General features: G+C 41.5%; 1 protein-coding gene across 1 annotated transcript in view; it reads right to left on the minus strand.

Annotated features, from left to right (window-relative positions):
• GOLPH3 (golgi phosphoprotein 3) overlaps nucleotides 1–6,775 on the minus strand; it is a 31,109-nt gene extending 24,334 nt beyond the window's left edge. The window contains exon 1 of the mRNA XM_005488780.3: nucleotides 6,351–6,775. Coding sequence (XP_005488837.2) covers nucleotides 6,351–6,566 — 216 coding nt within the window. The 5' untranslated portion in view covers nucleotides 6,567–6,775. The remainder of the gene's footprint in view (nucleotides 1–6,350) is intronic.
• Nucleotides 6,776–20,913: the final 14,138 nt, after the last annotated feature.

A 20,913-nucleotide genomic window follows, 5' to 3' on the forward strand; every position in this document is an offset into this window, starting at 1 on the left:
AAAGATATGCAAAAACCCTGACAACTAATTTCCCAGTGTGATGAATAAATCCTGTAACATCCACAAATAAAAAGAGAGTTTTGAAAATAACTCCTCTCCCTTTACAAAGACCTCGCTTATAGAATGTAATATCTGAACAGTCCACCACAAACATGGGAAGAAAAAAGAAAAAAAAAGGGTGAAACATGATAGTTTAGTACAGGTTTTACTGGGGGAGGTGGGAAAGACTTGGCACGCACAATGCTGGCCCACACTCAGAGCAACAGCACAGTGATTTTGTGCTGCTACTTACTTGTGCCTCTACTCATCCAGGCTTACAGACAATGTACTTGGAGGAAAAGAGTAGTTGAGAACTATTTTATGTGCAATCTCATAATTCTTATGTCTGAAAAGCACATGTGAAATCATTCTGCAGCAACATTTTATCAATATTTCTGAGAGAAAGCAAGTTACTGAAATTGATCTAAGACCTGCTTGAAAGCCAGAAAAAAAACCAAACAGTTAAAAGTGGCACATGGCTAGTTAACCAATTCTTTTCTTCTTTTGCTAAAACTTATTAAAAATTGGACTGAAAATGTTGTTCAGAGGAAAACAAGCACATTTACTCCAGACTAGTTTCCCCTCTTTCCCGTAATGCAACACAGAGATGAGTATGTGCTGTAGTAATTATATGATCTGTAAGAAAGTAATTCTTAAATATACTATCTACAATACTTAATCTGGTCAATTTATCCTTGCAAATAAGTCCATTACATGGGCCTCGACTAATTTAAATAAATGCTATTTATGTAGCACTAAATGTTAGCTACATTAAGATTAAAGAATAGCTGAAAAAAACATTACTTCTTTAATATAAAATATTATTTTCAGTTTCATCATTATTTATCTTCTAGCAGTAAAGAGCAAAATTTTCTTTATATATATACTTTATTCAAAATGTTTAATAAAAGCAGCTTGCTGAAGGGAGAGGAAGAATAGATATGGTATGTTTTTAAGAGCACTTAAGTTAAAGCTCTGTTTGAGAGCACTTTAAAAACTGGAAAACACTACCAAAAATGCCCAGACAATGTTTTTGTCTTTGCCCTACACCAGACACCTTGTCATAAAAAAGGACTTTCCACACTCAAAGTTATCCACAGAAAAATAATATCAATCACAGATTAACCATGCTATGAAAGCAGGGATAACCACACCAACTGCATGCAAATGATTCAAAATCAGTATATCCTCAAAGGAGCCCAAAAGCAGGATTTACTCAGCAGCACAGTAAAGAGGCACTTTACTCATCTTGTAGCAAAGAGAACTGGGGTACTCCTCCTCCCACACCTCCTATCTTCTTCTCCTAGTCTGTTATTTATCTATAGACATGAAATACAAAAATAAAAAAGACCAAAAAGGTAGGCAACTATGAAAGAAAGAATTTTTCACCACAGACATTACACACTTTGTTGTTATTAGGCCCTGAACATTTGAGAAAAAGCACTCCTTTGTCCAGGTTTCAACACATTCATACATCACTCTTCAACTGCAATGCGAATGAATTCCCAGGGGACGCCTCTTCGAGTTACACTTGTTTGTCTCAGAAATTTTCCAGCAAAACTTGGGCGCTTCCAAGTTGACATTCAGCCTCTTGCTGAAACGGTTTTCATGAGACAAAAAAAGACTAAAACGATACAAAGAAGACTTTTTAAAACCTGTTAATTTCTTACAAAGGCAAATCCTCCCAGACGTCTGCATCACAGTATCCATTTCACTAAGTCAAATCTTAAGAGCAGGAAAAACACCACCCACACTTTGAATGTTTTCAAAATTCCTATGCCACTTTTCACAAAAGTAATTTTAGGATTAAAATATAAAATTCAGAAACCAACTGAGACACTCATATTTGTAAGAATAATAAGCAACCTACATTTTAATACTAATCTGGTCAATACAAAATAGCCCATCTGAAGCAGGCACACTACTTCCCTAAAAGCTTACTTCAATACAATGAAAAATATCATAAGCTGGAGACCTTCATGTGACCTATCTGGACACAAAGCTATGATGTGAAACCAAATTTTCAGCAATGAATGAAATTTTTGAAGGCCAAACATAAGTAACAAAGATCCAAGATAATTTCTGTACCTAATGAAGTGATTTAACATTACTTCATTCCCACAAATGACATTTTAGTCTTCAGCTAAGAAAGGGTAAAAAATCTAAGAAATATTTAATGTTGCAGTAGACTGCAGTAGCCAGGTATTTTTCAGCATACTTAACATGAGTATTCTCTCAGCAAGTGAGGAATTAGTTACAGACCAAATAAATATTTTATCTTGGTGGGTGCTAGGTCTCTCTCTCTGGTTAAATTTGCTCAGTTGTGGCAATTGTATAGAAGATAAAAGCAGTTGAGTGCACTGCTATATTTGACTAGATTCCCAACAACTACCAAAAGAAAATTTCAAAAAGGAGGAAAAAAGAAAAGACAAGCCAAACCCAAAACCAGAAGAAACCCTACAAAGATGAAATTAGTGGAGCAAGTTACATAGCAGGACCACCTCACAACCTCTCCGTTTTTATGAGACTGAATTACAAGACGCCGGGAGGACCTGTCATGAAACAGCTACCCTATACTCATCTCTTAGCTATCATTTTTAAATCAGTTATAACTTCCAATATTTATTACTCCCTTCCTTTGCTTCAACAGTTCTACACTGTAACTCCCTTTTGCTGTGGCTTTAATCCATCCTATCACAATACAGGTTTTTTACCATATTCAGCACTGTTTAACATCAGTGCATGCTTTTCATTCCTATAGCAACTGGCTATTGCTCTGCTTTAAATGGATGAACCTGACTCTCTTTTCCAGATATGTTTCTGAAGGATTTCCAAATACATGCAGGTATTGTGATGGCTCCCTTAAAAAGTTTTAGTAATGTATTTTCTTCCAGTTTATTACCTGCTCCTCCAAGGACACCACATCTGTCATGTTATGCAAGCATGCACATATTTTAGCTCATATCCCTTATAACCCATCTTGACTTTGGAATACAAAAATAGTTATGTGTACACAGAAAATACAGATTGAAGGAGAGCTGTTGGTGGAAAAAAGCAATCAGAAGACAAACATTAGGTACAAGCTAATTAGGCTAAACTAATGTTGTGTGGGGGGAACACAACATTAACAAACAAAAAGGCCATGTCCAAGAAGCATTACATATATAGGTAATTGTGTTCAGATGTCAGGAATAGGATTGAGGGGTGGTGTGTTTGTTCTACAGCTACCAGAAATTCCCATCACTGAATCCATACTGCAGCAGCAACCAGACAACATCTCAAAAGTCTTGCTGTGGTTGTTTACAACCATCACACCACCCTGGAAACAAGATTCACATTAGTATCTAACCATCTCCTGGAAACACTGAACTCATCAATCCATCACTAAGTATCTTCCTATCACTAAAAACTGTCTCCTAGTAGCAAAGACTCTTCCATGTACACTTAGAAATTATAAAGGGAGCTCCGTACATGTTAGCTATTTTGTATACAATTATCTAACAATCTCCTGGAAACACTGAACTCATCAATGCACCACTAAATATCTTCCTGAAAAATTGTCTCCTAGTAGCAAAGATTCTTCCATGTACACTTAGAAATTATAAAAGTAGCTCTGTACATGTAAGCTATTTTGTATACAGTTCATATGAAATTAAGTCACATCACTATTGTTTAAAATTACCTAAAAATCTGAAAGCTTGTTATCAATACATGTATCAGTAAGTGTTCTGAGAAAGCATCTATTTATAGGGAAATATGTTCTTTGGCCAAAACAGAGTTCTTGTTTTTATATTTTTTATTTATATGTTCTTTGGTCAATCCTGTCTACTTCTTGTATTTTTTTCACGTAAACATTAAATTGTTTTCTCCTGTTGGAATAAACAGGAAGGATATTCTCAGCTTTAAATTTACAGACTTTCAATCAAGCTTGTATATCATAAACTTGCCTTTGCCTGTCCCTTAGACTTCATACAGTTTCAAAATTACACTTTACAGACTCTATGTTGCTCTGCTTTGCTTGCTCTCTAGAGAAAGTCTCACTCAAATGCTACAGTAAATCAGTTCTACTGGAAGTCAAGACTTTGTAAAAAAAACATTTCCACATTTCCAGATGTGTAAAGTAAGCTAGTTCTGCTTACTTATCATTAGAACAACAGAGAACAAAAAATATTCACATTGGAAAAAAAGCCTGTAGTTTTATTTCCAGTTTTGGAAAGAAAACAAATGACAAATGGTTTAAATTGTGTACCCTGTACACAAGGGCACAAGCAGGCCCAAAACAAAAGTCTAAACCCCAATGCTTCACGTCTAACAAAGCTCACAAAGAGGGTATGCTACAGCTCCTGCATTTAAGCCCCCTGCCCTAGAGCTGAAATTACAATTCTTTGTGTCTGATGTCTCGAATGCAAAATCTCAAGGGACTTAGGGATATCCATGCCACTGTAACCATTCAGTTCCTTTTTCTCTACGAAGGAATAACAGATCCCTTTCAATGTATGTCACTGCTGTGCTTAGCAAAGTCAGGTAATGCATAACTTTGATGCACACCATTGCAAAGGCAGACTTTTAGACCCAATATTAACTTTGATGCACCACGAAGCCTTGTGCCACATATTCCTCCTGGCAGACACAATGCTCCCTAGCCTGAGATCTTTACAGCATAATGCCCACTAATTCAGCAGATTTAGCACACAATCCTGGTCAAAAAACAGGCTGAAAAATCACCCAGTTTACACCGCCTTCTTCAAGATAAGGTATATCCTAAGCCAGTCCTGTCAGCAATTGCTCCTGCCACTCCTAACTTACTTTCCCCCAACTATTCAGGCATGTAAAAAGAAAAATGCTCATATGCATTCAATTCAACAAGCCCTCAATTTCACAGGTAGAAGCAGAGATCACTGTCTACTGAGGTTATCAGGACACCATGGCAAGGTCCACCTGAAATGACGGGAGTACAAGAATATGCTCTGAAACACACAGTCAGAGAGAACCACAATGCTCCTCTAGCAGGTACATACACAGACCACAGAGTTACAGAATAAGATGGGTTGGAAGGGACCCACAAGGATAATTGAGTCCAGCTCCCGGCCCTGCACAGCATCATCCCCAAGAGTCACACTGTATGCCCAAGAGTACTGTCCAAACGCTGCTTGAACTCAGACAGCTTTGGTGCAGTGATATGGGCTAAAAAGTGAACATTAATCAAGAAAACCACTCTTTATTCACTAGAGCCAGTAAATGTATGGCAGATGCAATGCCCTGTCAAAGAACATATAACTTACCAGCTTCTCTCCCATACTGAAAAGGCAGAGTTTCAAGAGACTTCCATTCAAATCAGTGAAATGGATTAAATTATTTACTTGTCACACAAATTAAAAAACAAAAGCAAGTTTACTTGACAAAAAAAAAAAGAAAAGCTAGTTGCTTAATCAAATCCATACTGTATCTCATATCTAAAATAAGGGTGTATCACCCTTTAATCAAATACACCGCATCAAATTAAACTGCTTCCCTGATAGAACTCTCATTCCACAGTTTGTGTGCTTTCTATATTGACTGCCTTTTTCAAATGAAAAAAAAATCCCACACAGTGAAGGAAGTACACCTCACTCAATGACTTATTTACAGTATCATGGCAAACTATTAAGCAATGAAATCAGTAAAAATACAGAATTATATAATAATGCCATTTCTTCATTTTGACACGCTTTTCCTTACTCACAGCCCATTTCTGTGATATAACCCTCCCCCCAATTTTAAGATATTGTTCACATGCATTACTCTGCAAAGTCTTAGTAGAAAAGGGCTGCTCAGCACCCTAGAGCACTTGAGGACCTCGTAAGTATCAGAGTTCTGAGTGACAAAACCCACAGGAGTAGAGCTATCTCTCTCCCACATTAGAGGCACGGATAAGTTGAAGGAGGATAAATGTGCAGGTTTACCCAGGCCCTCAAGTCCAACGCTGGCCTGAAGCCCTGGCCCCCAAATCCCTGTCCTCCCGGGTACTCTATATTCCCTCTCATGTGTACTCATATGACAGCCCCTCTGCGAACCCCGCAACCAAACGGCAGCACCACAAACTCTGCCGGCCTCCCCCTCCCCAAAATTCGTGCAGCATTTTCCCACCTCCTCCAAAACACCAAGCCTGCTCCAGGCACATCACGTCCCCTATTCCCTCTGCCCGAAGCCCCCATCCACACTCACTCTGCAGCGCCCTTGACCTCATCCCACCACCAGGCTCCTGCTCCCCACAGCACCCCCAAAAGACGGCGTCCCCTCGGGCACCCCCTGCCCAGCGCCCCCGGCCGCACCTCACGGTCCTTGAGGCCCAGCAGCAGCACCTCCTCCATGAGGGTGAGCCGCGTTTCCTTGGAATCGCCCTTCTCGTCGTCACCGGACTCGTCCCGGCGCCCTTCATCCTCGGGGCCGCCGCCGGCGCCCCGCTCCTTATCGGCGGCGGCGGCGCTGCGGGAGGCCTCGGTCCGGCGCTGCACCAGCCCGGAGCTGCGCTGGGTCAGGGAAGTCATGGCGGCGGGGAGAGAGCGGGGCTCGGCGGCGGCTCGGAGAGGGGACGGGCTGAGCCGGGCCGGCTGGGCTGGAGCCGCTCCGCCCTAGGCGCCCCGGCCGGGGGCAGTCATGGGCAGCGGGCCGGTCCCGGGGCAGCCGCGCTGGCGGCGGCGGCGGCGGCGGCTCAATATGGCGGCGCAGGCTGATGTCAGCGGAGGATGTGGCAGCGCCGGGCGGGGCGGCGCCGGAAAGGGACCCGCGGCTGAGGGAGCGCGGCCGTGACCCGGGGCGGGCACTGCGCTGCCTTCGGGATCCGAGTGTCCTTCCACGAGTGCCTCGTTTGCACAGCCGCAAGTCTGTTTGGTTTCATACAATTATTAAAGTTGGGAGAGACCTTCGAGACAACCCAGTACAACCGTCCGCCCAGAACTGCCCCTGTAACCCCTAAACCACATCACCGGCGCCGGATCCAGACGGCTCTTGACCCCCAGGGATAGTGACACCAGCACGTCCCGGGGCAGCCTGTTCCCATGACTGACCATTAGAGTTCAGCCAGAAAACGGAGTCCGACTGCTGGGGTGGATGTGGCGACCTGTGAGCAGCCCGGGCTGTGGAAGGTGTGTGGGCCCAGGACCGGGGCAGTGACCGTACCCGTGGGTTCGGCACTGGTGAGGCCACACTTGGGAGTGTCCCGTGGGCCTGAGACCCTCACAAAACACTGAGGAGTTTAGAGAAGGATAAAGGAGCTGGGGAAGGGTCTGGAGCACAAGGCTGATGGGGAGCAGCTGAGGGAGCTGGGGGTGTCTGGAGAAAAGGAGGTTCAAGGGGAGCCTTGCCACTCTTGGCAATCTCCCTGAAAGGAGGGTGTAGCCCGGTGGGGTTTGGCCTCTTGACAGGACAAGAGGATACAGCCTCAAGCTGTGCCACAGAAGATTTAGGCTGAACATTAGGAAGCATTTCTTCACAGAAGGGGTGATTACACATTGGACTGGACTGCCCAGGAGGTGGGGGAGTCACCATCCCTGGAGGTGTCTGAGGAAAGACTGGATGTGGCACTCAGTGCCATGATCTGGTTGACACAGAGCACTGGTGTTCTGTCACAGGCTGGACTCAAAGATCTCAGAGGTCTTTCCCAGCCTGGTTGATTCTGTGATTCTGTGTCCCTGTCCATGGCAGAGGTTGGAACGAGATGATCTCTTCCAACCCAAATGCCATGATTCCATGATTCAATCTATATATATGTACCTGTCAGGTGAACTCAGGTGAGCTTTCAACAGTTTTCACTTCAAATTTTGGAGATGGAGTCCCTCAATTCTGCTGTTGATGAGCACCTTTTCAAACCTTGAGCCCTTTCGCATGTGGCACATCAAAAAGTAAAAAAATTCCTATCAAGGACAAATCCCATGTGAGTTTTCAGGCAGTGTAATTTATTGCAGAAGAAATGTGGTCATGCTGTTGGCAAGGATGGCTTACACTTTTTAGTTCTCAGTTAGAATATTGCATTTAACCAATATTGTATTTATGAGATACATAAACATAAAGATATGTAAAATAGGTATTTAATGTATAAATAAAATACATGAATAAATAGAGTGTTGGTTTTAATGAGTTGTCTGTTTGGTATTTTAATTTGTTGGGGTTTTTTGATTTTTTTTCTTACTGGACCCTGTTTACCAAGAGCTCTGAGTCACTCTGAAAGTGACTTTAGCTTTCATTATTCTCCACACCCCCAGTTCTTGCATCCCTTCCTATTGTGACTTGACGACAATTTGGTGCAGCATAAGAAGGAACAGCAGATGGGACAATCCTGATCCCCAGAGGATCTGGATCACTCACACAAATGTTTGCTGATTGTTCCTCTTCTGGTTTTTGAGGACTGCTGATTATTCATAGTCCACTTACTGTGCAACATTCTGATTTTTGTTTTATCTTTCTAGGTTTTTTGTTAATTAAAATGTCCTGCTGTACCAACTCAAATGCCAAACCAAAGCTGAAGGATATAGCGTCACTGTTACTTTTATCAAATTAACATTTGCTCAAAGAAGAGATACAACAATAGCACTACAAGATGTGTTTCCTGGAAATGTCATTTCTGAGTTGTAATTAAACTCAAACATTTATTCATTTAGTCCTCTCTGAGCAACTTGGATATTTTCCTGAGGATTACACTCCAGATGACAGGCATGTAATTAACCTGGGTCATTCCCTTTGCCTTCTTTTAACATAGTCACTGTATTAACTTCTTTCCTGTTCTTTGGAAAAATTAGGTTTATTGAGAGCCATATTTAGAGATCAAAAAGAGGTTCCAAAAAGATATTTCAAAAACCTGTATGCAAGCTATCCTGTCTTACTGATACAAATTACTCAGCTGTAGTGCTGCTGTTTAACTTTTATTTCACATACTGTTACTGGAAAGAATTAAATCTTTGTCAAGCCTGATAATATTTACCTATTCTCCCAGAATGTAAAGCTATTTGTTAAACATTTTCTGACAGGAATGTTAACAATTCTTACATTTCACTTTAGTAATATCATTGGTATAATTTACCTTGTGCCTACATTCAATTCACATTCAAGCACGACTTACATCTTCTCTAACTCCTATCTTAAAGCAATTTTATCATCTCCATTTTTATCAATAGAATGCACTGTTTGGGCTGTTACACTTATTTTCACTTTCCCACTAGATTACTGTGGCATTTAAGTACATTTTCATTTTGTCCTGATTGCATTTTAAAGGTTAACTAATGGAATGTCCATTTTCAGCTCATAATTTTTTCTTTTTTTTTTTTTGTCTTTTTTTATCCTTTCCTGGGGGACCTCAAAGGACTCATCATTACTTCAGTTTTGTGAAAATCAGTCTTTTAAAATAGTTGGTCTAATAGTTCTTAAAAAGTCGCTAATCGTATTATTGATTTGCCCTCTTTTCTGTATTTTGTTACAAAAGCTAACAAATTAAGATCACTAATGGGTTAATAATTTTTGGTTGATCAATTTAGTTTTTATTATGTTGAGGTGGCCAGTGAAGTTCCTTATACTTAACAGTCAGTTTTTTCACCTAGAAACGCAGGTGTTTGCAGAAATTGAATAGTGTCATTTCAAACAAATGTATTTCTTTATTGATTTCAGTTCTGACTCACTACCTGATGGGCATAAACTAAGAAGTTAAGTGTAAATCAAATCAAGAACACAAATACTTGAATTTTGAGACAGTTAATTTTTTTTTTTACACCATCACAACATTGATATACAAAGCCAAAATCTGAATGAAAAGGATAGCAAACAAGACATATTTCAGCACATGATTTTGTTGGTGTTGATCCTTTCTACACAGTAGAGAGCTGGAGTGCCAGAGAGGAGCACTCTGGATAGCTAGGAGATCCTTTGTCACAACCTTCATAATTATGATTTATTTTACAGTGCCAAGCAGTATTTGAAAAATATTTCTGAGTCCTGCATGGCTTTATCAGGAGTTCAGAAGGCTGCAGACTTCAACACTGTGGTTGGCTGTTGATTGTTTGGGTTGCCACTGGGCACCTTGTTGGGTACAGACTCCTCTTTGTCCCCCATCCCAATGTCAGTGTTATCCAGAGAGCTGAGGCCCAAAATCTTCAAAACACTCTGTTAAGAAGCAATAGCACAAAAGCACAGGCTGTGGTCTATAAATAGTTTTGTTCCTCTTGCAGTAAATTGACCTTGTAATGCATCCTAGTTTATCCTTAAGCCCATCTCTGGCAGAATGCAGTTGTCTTCTGAAATAGCTAGGATATTTTTAATTGCTGCTAGCCACCTGGGAGGTTGAAATAAAAAGGAGAAGAGCAAAGGCATGAATCTGAGAGTCTTACTTTCTGCTGTGCTAGTTGCAGTTGCCACAATTTGCTTCTCCATGGGAGCAGGGATTACCTTAGTGATGTCAGCAGGAAAAGTGAGTGGAAAACTGATTCCAAGTGTGTGTTGGGACAGCAGGTCCCAAAAAAGTAACTTTATTTAACACCTGAGCTCACATTCTCATAACTACAAGCAAATGTTTCACAACTTGAATGTCAGGAGCATGACACACAGCTGGTTGAAGTGAGAAATGGCAGACACCTCAGCTTAACAGATGTGTCAGCTCTGGAGCTTCAGATGCAAAGGGTGAATCTTACTGCTCCTGCCACAGTACTATCACAAGACAGAGATGGGCAGATTTTCTCCTGAAGAACTGTTAGATTAATAGGATGTGCATGTTTTGAAGCTGACAGCAAGAAAACAGGAGTTGTTTTCCAGAAGAAGGCTGCTGACTCTGTTATGGCTCTACTATCCAGCAGTTTCACCAGTCAAGCTTGTTTACATTCCTGTCTGTATCTTCCACTCCCTCCCTGTGAAAGTTTGACACTCCCACTTAGGCCAGTAAAAGCAAGTGTCAGGTGGAGCCATGGCCTGAATCCATGTGAGGATCTGACTTAAAAACAACAGCCAAGAAAAAGGCCATGTTCCCCTCTATGGTTTCAGGGATCTATTGACAGGATAGTCTCATTCATAGGCACAGGATCATTGCTGAAGGAGCACTGCGCTGGAGTACAAGTATGGAAACCCAAGGACCAGGACCAAATGTGATAGGAATTCCTTAAGGCCAAAAAGTCTTCAATATCATGCTGATTACAGACATGCTTCTTGAGTGCTAGACTAGATGTTAGTGCCAGCAAATAATTGGAAACAAACTGTTGTCAGAGATTTGTTGTACCCAATGTTATCCGTGTGATCTCCAAGAACAGGATTTTCACTGCCAAGAAGAATCAAGATGCTGAAAGGTACAGAGTGATGAAAGAAGGAGAAGATCAGAGATAAGAGACAAGACAAGAGAGCAGGCTTGTATGTGATACTGTATGTGGGAAGAAACCAGAGTCAATGGTCAGCTGACCATAGAAGTTGTGTCTGGAACAGTGTGATCATGTAATATGTCTCTTTCAGTTTCAGCTGCACCTGTTTTACTTTTGCTGTTGTTTTCATTACTAAATAAATCCTTCAGTAGCCAGGGTGGACCACCTGGGCTTTTCTTCTTGGTTTTAGGAATGGGTTTTCCAACACTAACAGCAAATTATTCTAAGTAAAAAAGCACTTACTTACAGTTTCTAGCTGTACAATAAACTCTAATTTCACTTTAAATGCCCAACTGCCTGGAAGTTGTTTAAATTGTTAATTTATAAAGTCAAAATTTGCCGATGTAACTTTTCCAATACCCATTTTTTATGCTTCTCTCTTAGGATGATTCAAGGACAATGTTCTAGGCTTCTCAGAAATTTGTGTATGTAATTACTACTTTCAGCAGCATAAATGCCAGTATTGAACACTGATCTCATATAAAATCAGATACAGCCACTTAGTAATAAAATTTATCTTCAAAGAACTTTGAGTTAAAAATCAGCACATGCTGCTTTTAGGTTTTTATCTGCAATTACAATAACTTGTGGATTTTTAGAAAAAGAATGACTAGCATTTTAGGAAGACCAAGGCAGAAATGGGAACGTGCTGTGTGCATTTGCTCGTTTAAAAAGCATTCTTTAATTTTGAATATTTCCAGATACTCTAATTTTCTTATCTCCAGGAGAGTTGAAATGATTGCTAGTTCCTGAAATATTTGTATTGTAATAGCATCTTCCTTCTTGTATCTGAGTGAAATTCTTTGGAAGCAAGGATCTGTACTGGTTATTTTACTATTACAATTACAGTAGTGAAATCATAATGACAAAATTATTAGTCAAAGTGCTGTTTGTAATTGAGAAGTCTTTTCATTTCTACACAGGGGTCCTGTTCAACCAGCATTCCTAGGAAAAATGTGCAGTTTTCTTGACAGATGTTCATTGTGCAAAATGAGTCCTATGAAACCTTCACCAAAACTGTCTTTGGTATTTCGGCAAAATTTAAAATGTTTAATGCAGTGAATTTTTTACAAGTTCAGCTTCAAAAAATCTTTACTTCACATCCCAATGCAACAAATGCTTTACTATCTGCTCCTTGCAACATAGAAAAATACTCATCAACTGATTAAAAAATACATCAAGCCAGATGGCGCAAAGAAAATGTTTCCACGGAGTTGTAATTTACAAGATAAATAGTGATTAGAGCAGCATTCATGTTGTCTAAATAGAGAGTACTTGTGTGTGTGTAGAATAAATGTCGAGTACTCTTGGTAGGTTTATACCCTCTGGTTATGACCAAAGACCCATGCAGAGAGAGTCAAACAATGAGTGGTAATTTTAGAACTCTAAATATGAGACAAACAGAGCCATGGGGTCAGTGAGGGAGAACAGTACAGATTCCAGGAACTACTAGTCACATTAACTCAGAAAAGGTGCGTGAGCAGCTGGGAAATAGAGGAAAAATCTAGAAGCATTTGGTTGCAGCCATCTCTGAGCCTCTATAAAAATTGTTGCAAGGGAGATAAGGCTGCATTTCCAAGTTACCTTTCTCCTGAGAAATCAGCCAAGTGCATTGCACTCTGTGTGCTGCTCCTGGCAGAGGTAGCACACCCTGCTTGTGTGGGGTGGTTTGTACTCCTGATGGCAGACAGGAGGTTGTGATCACAGGGAATGCCAGAAGGTTTTTAAGTCTGGCACAGATGTCAGTACCTTCTGTAGTACCTTCTACCCAGGGAGCAGAAAACACTGATAAACATTTGTAGATTAAGTACACCAGCAGCTCTGGAAGTGTGTCTAATTAGTTTGCTGAAGTTAGCTTTGAAAACGGGAGAATAAAATCCAAGTCAAGTCCTAGGGAGCACTCTGTCTCACCCTCTTGCTGTGAGCTGCCTCACATGGTTGATTGTGAGAATGGGAGAAAATTCCAGATGTTTTCTGGAGGGGATGTACTTGCCCTTAGCTGGGAAAGTTCAGAAGTGAGGCTCAGCATCGGAGCACCCCACAGCACTGTCACCTTCCTGTGCTGACCTGTAATCCAGGTGCCTCTGCTGACTGCAAGGTAGAGAGCTTCAGAGTATTATCCTGTGAACTGATCCCCAAAGGATTAAAAAAAGTCGAATATGGATTGATATTTTGGGGGGGTTAATTCTGCGCTGCATCATATCTATCTTGTGTACTGTAAAATGGTTTTATTGCTATATCATTGTATGGGATGGCTTTTAGAGCAATTTCACTGGCAAGCACTTAACCATCTATGCAAATATATAAATCTGCTGCAAAAGAGCTGCTATTCAAACAGAAATATTCATAGGGGATCTGCAAAGAATTTTTTAAGTGAATCTACACTGCAGACCACATTCCTAATTAAAATTGGCCTGATAATTTGAATGGTTGGAACAAGGCTGTTTAGGACATTAACTACATAATAGAGATTGATGAGCATTTTAGCATTGTTTCTAAGGTTAGACAGTTATTAAAAATTTATTGCTGTCCAGTGGAATAAGTACATTTTCATAAGTCCTGATTGCATTTAAGAGTTTATTAATGAGCTACAAATGTGTAAGGACTCCTGCTATGTACTAATATAGCACTAAACATAAGGCTACATTTACAGAACTAAGTAAAGATCACATTATCACAGGATATTCTGTGTTGGAAGGTTCCCACAAGGACCATCAAGTGAATGGCCCACATGGAGATTAAACCCACAACCTTGGCATTATTAGCACCATGCTCTAACCAACTGAGCTCATCTCAGGATTGAGAGGTACAATATTTAACTATGAGACACAGGGTGAGGCGATTCTAGAATGTCTCCTGTTTTTTAAAATTAGCATTTGTAGCTATCACAGTGAATTCAAACAGAGCAGAAACCTGACTAGTAGTCAGAAAACTCAGAAAAAAATATGGTTTTACCATCAGCCTTGTACCTCCATAGAATGCTCATGTTTCTGCCTGTTAGTGTATTTCTTCTTCTCTCCCTGAAAACTAGATTGAGAAAGAAGATAGGGAACTGGAAACTTCATTGTTGAAGGCAAAGAGAGCTAAAACAACACCAGAAATACACAACAAAGCTGGAAAGGTTACAGGACTCTTTTTCTAGGGATGCTGGTACGGGGAAGGAGGACTCTCCATCCAGAAGCCTCGCTGGCTGCAGAGTGAGCTGGCAGCTTGGTGCATTTTCCTGCATGCCCAGACATGCAGCAGCAATGAGCCTGACAAAAACTGTCTTGAAAAATTTGGCAAGAGAGCAGTTCCCCAAAACTCTTTTTTGTATCTGGGAGGAAAAGGAAAGGAAGTGTGGAAAAGTGCTTGCATCACTTGTTCAGTTTGGTGCACTGGTGTCACACGGAGGGCCATTTACTTCTGGATCATTATATTTATTTTTTTCTGAAGGCCCTAAGTTCTTGCAAATGTTACCTTGATCTGGCCAGAAGAAGCTTTCCTTTGCTCTTGAATCCACTTACATTAAAACTCCAAGCCAGAACAATGGTATGTGGGCCTCAGAGCCTCAGGCTTAGAGTAGCAGCAGCATGTGGCAGGTGACCCTCAGATCACTTTCCTGTGCAGCTTCAGGGCTGGTTACACAGCACACAGCCTCCCAGAAATCTGCCTCCCACAGCTCCTGGGGCAGTGGGATGCTCACAGCAATAAGCTACATCAGTGAAGCCAGGATTAGACCTTCAGGGCTCAAATTAGCCCTTCAGGGCTTCCCCAGGGAGGAGAGATGGAAAAGGATTGCAGCTAAATTATCGCTGGTTGCAAATTAAGATGGAAGTTGGAAACAAAATCTTAGTGGAGAAACTCAGCTGATAACTGGTAATAAAAATACATCCAGCAGCCTAAAAAGGTGGCCCTGGTGTGGTGCAGGAACCTCCAAATAACAGGAATGCATCCGTGAGGGAGACCCTTGGCTGCAGCAGAGAAATGAGAAGAGCTGCACAGTGTATCAGTGTTTTCACCTGCATAGACAGGTGAAAATCAAGATCTCTGCCTGGTTTACAAAGCATCTTTGGAAGAAAAAATTTATATATATATATACCTTTCTGCTCTTGCTGAGGTACAACAAATGACATCTGAGCTTTCCATATTTAACACAGACTATGTCACACTGATGAGTCAGCCATCTGCATCAAGGTGTCCTACTTTGGTATGTATGGCCTTTTCTCACTAAATGCTTTCCCTAATATTTACTTAGGTACCCAGCTTAATTCTCTTAGCTAAGGGATAAAACAATGGTTTTAATTAACATCTGTTTACTACACAGTTAAGCCCTTCAGAGAGGAAATTTTAGAAAACCGCAACCCAAGTCACAAATGCAGAAGCAGAATAAATACATGAGCAGAAGACACAAGCTTTTACTGGCCTTAAAGGTCAAAACACACCTGTGGCTGAAACCCAGCAAGGTGATCTCCCACTGCTCAGAGCAAGGGAGCAGGACCAGACATTATGCCAAAGCAAAGAAAACACTCCTTATCCTGGAAGCATGGTCCCACTCTGAAACACAGCTCTGCAAAAAAACCCCAAAACCAAACAATCCCAAACCCAAAATTTGGAGTTTCCCCCTTCTTTAAATCAAATGTATTCTGTTTCCCTCTGGGCAAACTCAGCCTGGAACTGGAGAACCAGCTTGGCCTGTTTTGTTTATCAGTCATAAGCATCCTGCAGCCAAAACCTAAGCATTACCTACATCTGCATGACCCCAAGATTATAATTTGGCCTCAGATATGAATGTCACGTTTGGATATGTGTTTGTTCATCGTTATTAACACAAGGTTAATACAAAGTGCTAAGTGTTTCTGACATCCTGTTTTATGACTATTTCTGATGCTTTGCAAGGCCATGTTGCTCTTAGCTATACAATTGTATTGGAAGTAAAACTTCAGTAAATGATTTTTCTGAAGCTGTGCTTGAAGCAGACTGTAGCAGGGACTTCATTTTGCCATTGACATGAGGAAATATAGCATAGAATATGAAGGACCAAGACTGTTTAGGGAAGAAGATTACATTTTTACCACTTTCCTTTGGCATGTTTGTTTTGGAAAAATGATGTTGCACAGAAATTTGAAAATACATTTTCAGACAAAACTATTTCAAAGTAGAATTTTACTATGACTCTTTAGCACAGCTGACAAAAGTTTTAAAAAATCAAGATTCTTAATTCTCCTTCATCTGCCAGTTTCCCTTCTGCAGGAAGACTGGGCAGTTGGCCAACTCAGTGTCCAATAGGTTACTTCAGTTAGGAATAATGCTTCTTTGATGCAGTTTGGTTTATTTACAAAAATGTAAGAAGCCCTGCTGCTTTGAGCACAGGATAAATCAAACAGCTGGGTACAGCTTCTTTAACACAGCTCTTCGAGCCAGCACCTGAGCCAAGCACCATTTTGCAAGGCTTCTCCTCTACAGAGCAGTCCTTCTCCTCAAGCTCCTCACTGCCATCAGATACATCTCAAAAACCTGATGGAACTGGCCCACCAAAGTGGCCATTGAGTGGTGGCACAGCTACTGCCTGCCCCATATGAGGCAGACTGCTTAGCCTGCCACAGTCATCGGAGAGGATTGGCCCAGGGAGACCTTCAGGAAGCGTGGGAGATCTGAATCAGTGGGTGATTCTCACTGAGCAAGCTCATCCTGCAAGCGTGGCAGCCCCTACTGGCAGACCAACAGTTAAACAAATTGAACAAATAGTAGAGACACATGAAATTCGTGGTCAACACCTCTTAAACTCAGCTGTTGGAATCCAAAATGCAGGGAATTCTCAGAACTCTGAGCCTGTAAACTAAAGCTTAGAATTAAACACAGGATTTGATTTGAGACCTTGGAAAAGGATTCCAAACTTAGGTACTAGAAGCAAGAATGTGGATTTATGGTTTGAAGCAGAGACATGTTGAATTAAAGAGAAGAAGGTTTAGAATTTTGGAGTTTAGGATATAGAAAAAATAAAAGTAGTTACAAAGGTAAACAAGAAGTTTAGAATGCAGTACTGTAGGTTTGTGTATTATACATGATTGACTAAGAAAGCTTACACTGTAACATGAGTCTGTAAGACGAAATATTGAAGCATTGGGTCAAAAACATAAATATCCTTTTTAACAGCATTTTATTGGTCAATAAATCCTTAAAACGTCTTACAACTAAGGGTCTTTTGACCTTCTGAACCATACAGTAAGAATGTGGGCCAAACTTACCCTTCCTGTCTATGTAAAAGATAAAAAAATTAAATCACCTCATCTAAAAAACTCAAAAATCTCTGACTCATTCACAACACCTTCAAAAATCTCCATACTCGGCCATATCTAAAGGGACTGAAAATCCTGCTATAAAGGTTCTCAAAAAGCTCACACAGTTGAAGAGATGCTGTTAAGAGATGCAGTTGTGTTTAAGTGTTTGTGGTGGGTTGGCCTTGGCTGGACACCAGGTGCCTGCCAAGGTCACTCTCTCACTCCTCAACAGGGCAGGGGTAGAACATAAAATTAAAGGTTCATGGGCTGGGATAAGGACAGGGAGAGGTCGCTCACCAGTTACCACCATGGGTGATGGTAAATGGGTGAATACCTGCAGATGTTAATTTAACTTACTGCCAGTTAAATCAGAGTTGATGAACAAGAAGTAAGAATGAATCTTAAAAAGTCCTTATCCTTTCTAAGGAGGGCATGCCCCCCTCCTTAGAAATGGAGGCTCAGCTCCATTCATGGTTTCCCTGACTCCACTCCCCCCATGACACAAGGGGACAGGGAATTGAGGATGAAATCAGTTCATCACATTTTGTCCCTGCTGCTCCTTTATCACTGGGAGGACTCCTTAGACTCTTCCACTGCTCCAGTGTGGCATTCCTTCCAGTGAGACAGCCCTCCATGGACTTCTCCAAGGTGAGTCCTTCCCAGAGACTGCCGGTACATTCTTCATGGAATGTTCCAGCACGGGTCTCTCCACAGGGTACAGTCCCTCAGGAACAGGCTGCTCCATTGTGGGCCCACACTGGGGTCACAGCTCCTGCCAGGAGCCTGCTCCAGTGAGGGGCTGCTCTCTGCACAGGGCACAGCTCCTGCCAGGAGCCGGCTCCAGCACGGGCTTCCCATGGGCTCCCAGCCTCCTTCAGGCACACCCAGCTGCTCTGCTGTGGCTCCTCCAGGGGCTGCAGGGCAATCTCTGCTCCCCCCTGGCCCTGCAGGGGCACAGCCAGCCCACTGTGTCTTTTCCCCCACCTGTCCATGGAAAGAGTTAATTCTTCTTTCCTTTCTTCAGTTCAGGTGTATAAAGAATTCCTTTTCAGTCTTATGATTACATTTATCTTTTTTCAACTCTAGTTTGGCAAGCTCAGGTGTTATTTTACTGACTAAATGTAACTTTTCAAAAGAAATTTCTTGGCAGGGAACAGCCATTTACAATGCTCCCTTAACAAATGCAAAGATGTCAGTCAACTTTTCCCTCCTCCATGTGTTGGAGATGGGGAGACATTTTCCTTCTGAGGCTGGAGCTGGAAGGCAGCAAGCTGTATATTAATATCTGAGAGGGAAAACCTCCAAGGAGGAGAAGGATGTCCATCAACCTAGACAGAATATTAATGTCAGCAACCAGCACAAGAAGGGCTATTACTACTTTAATAAGACCCAAAGATTATTTTAAAAGTTTATGTTCAGTCATTTCCTGCTGCCTAAATCATTCTGGACCCCTGGTAATTGTATTTCAGCTGTTTCTTGCATTCATTATTGCCTGCAGAACTCCGGATATTTGCTATATTCATGCAGCCTCTACTTAATTCCAAGTCACTGAGTAATGGTTTTACTATTACTGTATTTCTTTTCCCTAACTTGCCCTTTTCATCATCATTTCTCCCAGACAGCTATTCAGCTGCAATTTGAATCATAAAAAGGACCATTGCTTTCAGAACAACATTACGCAGATAAATTTTCATGGAAAATTAGAGAAAGTACTAAATCCTACACCTGAGAGAGATAATGGGCAGATTATAGACAGAGCAGATCACCTGCATTAAACCTAAATACAAATGAGAAGTAAATAAGTGAAATATGCTAAAGGAGTGTGGGGGAGTAACCAGTCAGCTCACCTATGTGTGGCTGTAGCTTTGAAGAGAACAGCAGGAACGCACCAGGAATCCAAAACCACCTTCTGAGCAATGGCTGTTTTTAGATTACAAGTCAGAACACTATATTTGCTTTTCAGCAGCTGCCCTCAATCACTGCTTGCTCGCAGCCCAGGCAGCAAAATGGTATTTAAGACTCTGCCAGCCCAACCAAAGCACAGCCCAAGGAACTGCAGGCCTGAAGAGCATCAGAACATGTTTGATGGCCATAAGCTGAGTCCACTGGGTTTGCTCACCTTACTTAGAGGTCAGATCCAATGCAGCTGTACTTTAAATCATCCTGTAAGGCTTCAACAGGAAACCTCAAAACACAGCTGGTTTGGATTGTACTTCTTTCTTCCCTGTCTTTTTGTTTTCCCTCAGAAGTGTAACATAGTTGGAGTTGGCCATGCGTGCTGTTTACAGCATTTCAGCTTGCTGCACATTAGAGGGATAATTCCCAGGATTTATCTCTTTTCCAGCAGCACAGCAGCTGGAGAGTGACTTTTCCAGCACCTGTAGTCCCACCTCTCACCTCATCTGCTCTGACTGGGGGCTGCCAAGCCAGAGGGGCATCCTCAAACACTCTGCTCCTCTTGTTTCTCCCTGCATCCCCACGGGGCGATTTGGATCAACAAGCTGATCTGATGAAAAGCTAATCCACAAAAGCAAAACACTGATTTCCATAAAATCTGCTGGCAAGCAGCAGCGTGAGGGCACTGCTGGGCAGTGATTAGGAGGACTCCCTCTGGCAGCTCCTTGCATTTGCTGCAGATCGGGTGTAGCCCAATCCCAAACCTGCTGGGAGAACAGACCATTGTTCTGCTGTCACTTGTGCAGGCACCATCACAACAAAGCCCTGAATTTACAGCAGATATGCTGCACTAGAAAACACATTTTGGGATTTTCACCCTGCTTTTTCTTTGATGCAGTTTTTGTTTGTGAAAAAGTGCTGTGCAGGAGGATTGTGCAGGACTCACTCTAAATAATAACAATAATAAAATAATAACAATAACAATAAAATAAAAATACAAATTCCCAAACAACCATGCTCTGTATTGGCAGCGAGACCTTGTACTTTGAGAACTGCTTGAGTCATCTATAGCACTTCTCATCTGGCATTCAAATATTCCCACCACCTCCTGCAAAAGGAAAAACTAAGTGCAGCTGGTGGGTATAAAACCAGTATTTTCCAAAGTTAAATGAACAACCATCAGAAAAGGAAGAAATATTTTCTAATGGTGAATCCACAGTGGAAACTCTGGGATGGGAAACTGGAAAACAGAGGAAGTGGCTTGTAGGAAACTAACTGGGTTCATGTGTACAGTGAACTCAAAGAGGGTGGTGAGGAACATTCTGTTTTGATTTATGAATTGGGGTCAGAGT

Source organism: Zonotrichia albicollis, chromosome Z (genome assembly GCF_047830755.1).
Source record: "Zonotrichia albicollis isolate bZonAlb1 chromosome Z, bZonAlb1.hap1, whole genome shotgun sequence".
NCBI lineage: Eukaryota > Metazoa > Chordata > Aves > Passeriformes > Passerellidae > Zonotrichia > Zonotrichia albicollis.